This window comes from Physeter macrocephalus, chromosome 17 (genome assembly GCF_002837175.3).
Source record: "Physeter macrocephalus isolate SW-GA chromosome 17, ASM283717v5, whole genome shotgun sequence".
NCBI lineage: Eukaryota > Metazoa > Chordata > Mammalia > Artiodactyla > Physeteridae > Physeter > Physeter macrocephalus.
The window spans coordinates 3,477,018-3,479,220 of NC_041230.1; the positions used below are offsets into that span (position 1 = coordinate 3,477,018).

General features: G+C 74.5%; 1 protein-coding gene across 1 annotated transcript in view; it reads right to left on the minus strand.

Moving 5' to 3' along the window:
• Positions 1-2,203, minus strand: part of ZNF628 (zinc finger protein 628) — a 7,511-nt gene that overhangs the window by 4,636 nt on the left and 672 nt on the right. The window contains exon 2 of the mRNA XM_028478295.1: positions 10-2,184. Within this exon, the coding sequence (XP_028334096.1) occupies positions 10-2,184 (2,175 nt within the window). The remainder of the gene's footprint in view (positions 1-9; positions 2,185-2,203) is intronic.

The window sequence follows — 2,203 nt, forward strand, 5'->3', positions numbered from 1 at the left end:
GCCGGGGGCCTGGGCCGAGACTCCTGCTACCTCTAGGGAGAGCGTGGCCTGGAGGTGGGGTAGGACGTGGACATCCTGGGTGGCGGACGGGGCTGGGGCGGCGGCCAGCGGGGCAGGGGGCTGGGGGCCGGCGCCGGGGGCTGCGGAGCCAGAAGCGGCGTTGGCCGGGGCATGCGTCCTCAGGTGCCGCTGCAGGTAGGCGGCCATGACAAAGCTGCGGCCGCAGATGGGGCAGGCGAAGGGGCGCTCGGCCGAGTGGGTGCGCTGGTGCAGCAGCAGGTTGGACGAGTGCGTGAAGGTCTTGGGGCAGAGCGGGCAGCGGAAGGGCCGCTCGCCCGTGTGCACGCGCTGGTGCTGCCGCAGGTTAGAGGTCTGGGCGAAGCTCTTGCCGCACACGCCGCAGGAGTGGGGCCGCTCGCCCGTGTGCACGTGCCGGTGGCGCCGCAGGCACGACGTGTTGCGGAAGGCTTTGCCGCACTCCCCGCAGGCATAGGGCCGCTCGCCCGAGTGCAGCCGCAGGTGGTACTGGTAGTGCGACGACCACTTGAAGGTGAGGCCGCACTGGCCGCAGGTGAAGGCCCGCAGGCCGGTGTGCACGCGCTGGTGGATGGCCAGCAGCGACGAGCGCTTGAAGGCCTTGCCACACTCGCCGCACTGGTAGGGCCGCTCGCCCGTGTGGTCCCGCAGGTGGTAGCGCAGTCCCGATGAGCCCTTGAAGGCCTTGCCGCACTCGCCGCATTTGTAGGGTCGCTCCGCGGAAGCCGGGGCGGGCGCGGGAGCGGGCGGGGCGGGGGCGAGCGGCTCCTGGGGACAGGTGACCTCGGCAGCCTCGGCCTGGGGGGGCGGGCGCCCGGCCGCTGCCTCCTCCACGTGGCACTGCTGGTGCGCCAGGAGGCTGGCCAGCTGCGGGAAGGCGCCGTCACAGCTGCCGCAGCGGAACGCCTGCCCGCCGGCCGCCCCGTGGCTGTGCTGGTGGCGGGAGAGGCCGGCCGCCGTCCGGAAGGACTTCCCGCAGGGGAGGCAGGCGAGGCCAGGGGCGGCGGCGGCGGCGGCGGCGGGAGGGGGCTGCGGCAGGGGGGACGGCGGGGACAGTGAGGGCGGCGGGGGAGGGTCGGCCTTCCTCGGCTCCGAGGGCGCGTCCGCGGGCGGGGGCGGCGCCTCCGGCCCGGGGCAGGGCTGGTGCTCCAAGAGCAGCTCCTCGCTGCCGAAGCCTAGCTCGCAGCCGTCGCAGCGGTACACCAGCTCCACCGTGGTCTCGGCCGCGGCCAGAAAGAGCTCGGGCACCACGGGCGGGGGCGCGGGCGGAGGGGGCGCCGGCGGGCTGGGGGGTTGGAGGGGCCGCCGTAGGTACGCCTCTGAAACCAAGACCTTGCCGCCGGGCTCCCGCGGCAGAGGGGCGGGGGCGGGGGCGGCGCCCGCGGCGGGGGCGGGGGCGGCGGCGCTGCCGTGGGTGCGCTGGTGCAGCAGCAGGTTGGACGAGTGCGTGAAGGTCTTGGGGCAGAGCGGGCAGCGGAAGGGCCGCTCGCCCGTGTGCACGCGCTGGTGCTGCCGCAGGTTGGTGCTCTGCGTGAAGCTCTTGCCGCACACGCCGCAGGTGTAGGGCCGCTCGCCGGTGTGCACGTGCCGGTGGCGCCGCAGGCTGGACGAGTTCTTGAAGGCCTTGGGGCAGTCCGGGCAGGGGTAGGGCCGCTCGCCCGTGTGCTGGCGCAGGTGGTACTGGTAGTGCGACGACCACTTGAAGGCCAGGCCGCACTGGCCGCAGGTGAAGGCGCGCAGGCCGGTGTGCACGCTGCGGTGGATCTGCAGCAGCGACGAGCGCTTGAAGGCCTTGGGGCAGTCGGGGCACGGGTAGGGCCGCTCGCCCGTGTGGCCCCGCTGGTGGTAAAGCAGGGCCGAGGAGCCCTTGAAGGCCTTGGGGCAGTCGGGGCACTTGTAGGGCCGCTCGCCCGTGTGCGTGCGCTGGTGGTGCAGCAGCCGGGACGACCAGCGGAAGGACTTGCCGCACTCCCCACACTCGTACTGGGCCGTGGGGGCAGGGGCCGCGGGGCCCGGCTTTTCCCCGGCCCCCTCCGCGGTCGAGGCCGGCGCCATGTCCGCGTGGGAGCCGACCATCACACCTGAGGAGGGATTCCGGGTCAGGCGAGGGCGGCTGCTCCCCCCACCTCCGCCCACACGCCGGGCTATCTCAACCCCAAACCCATGG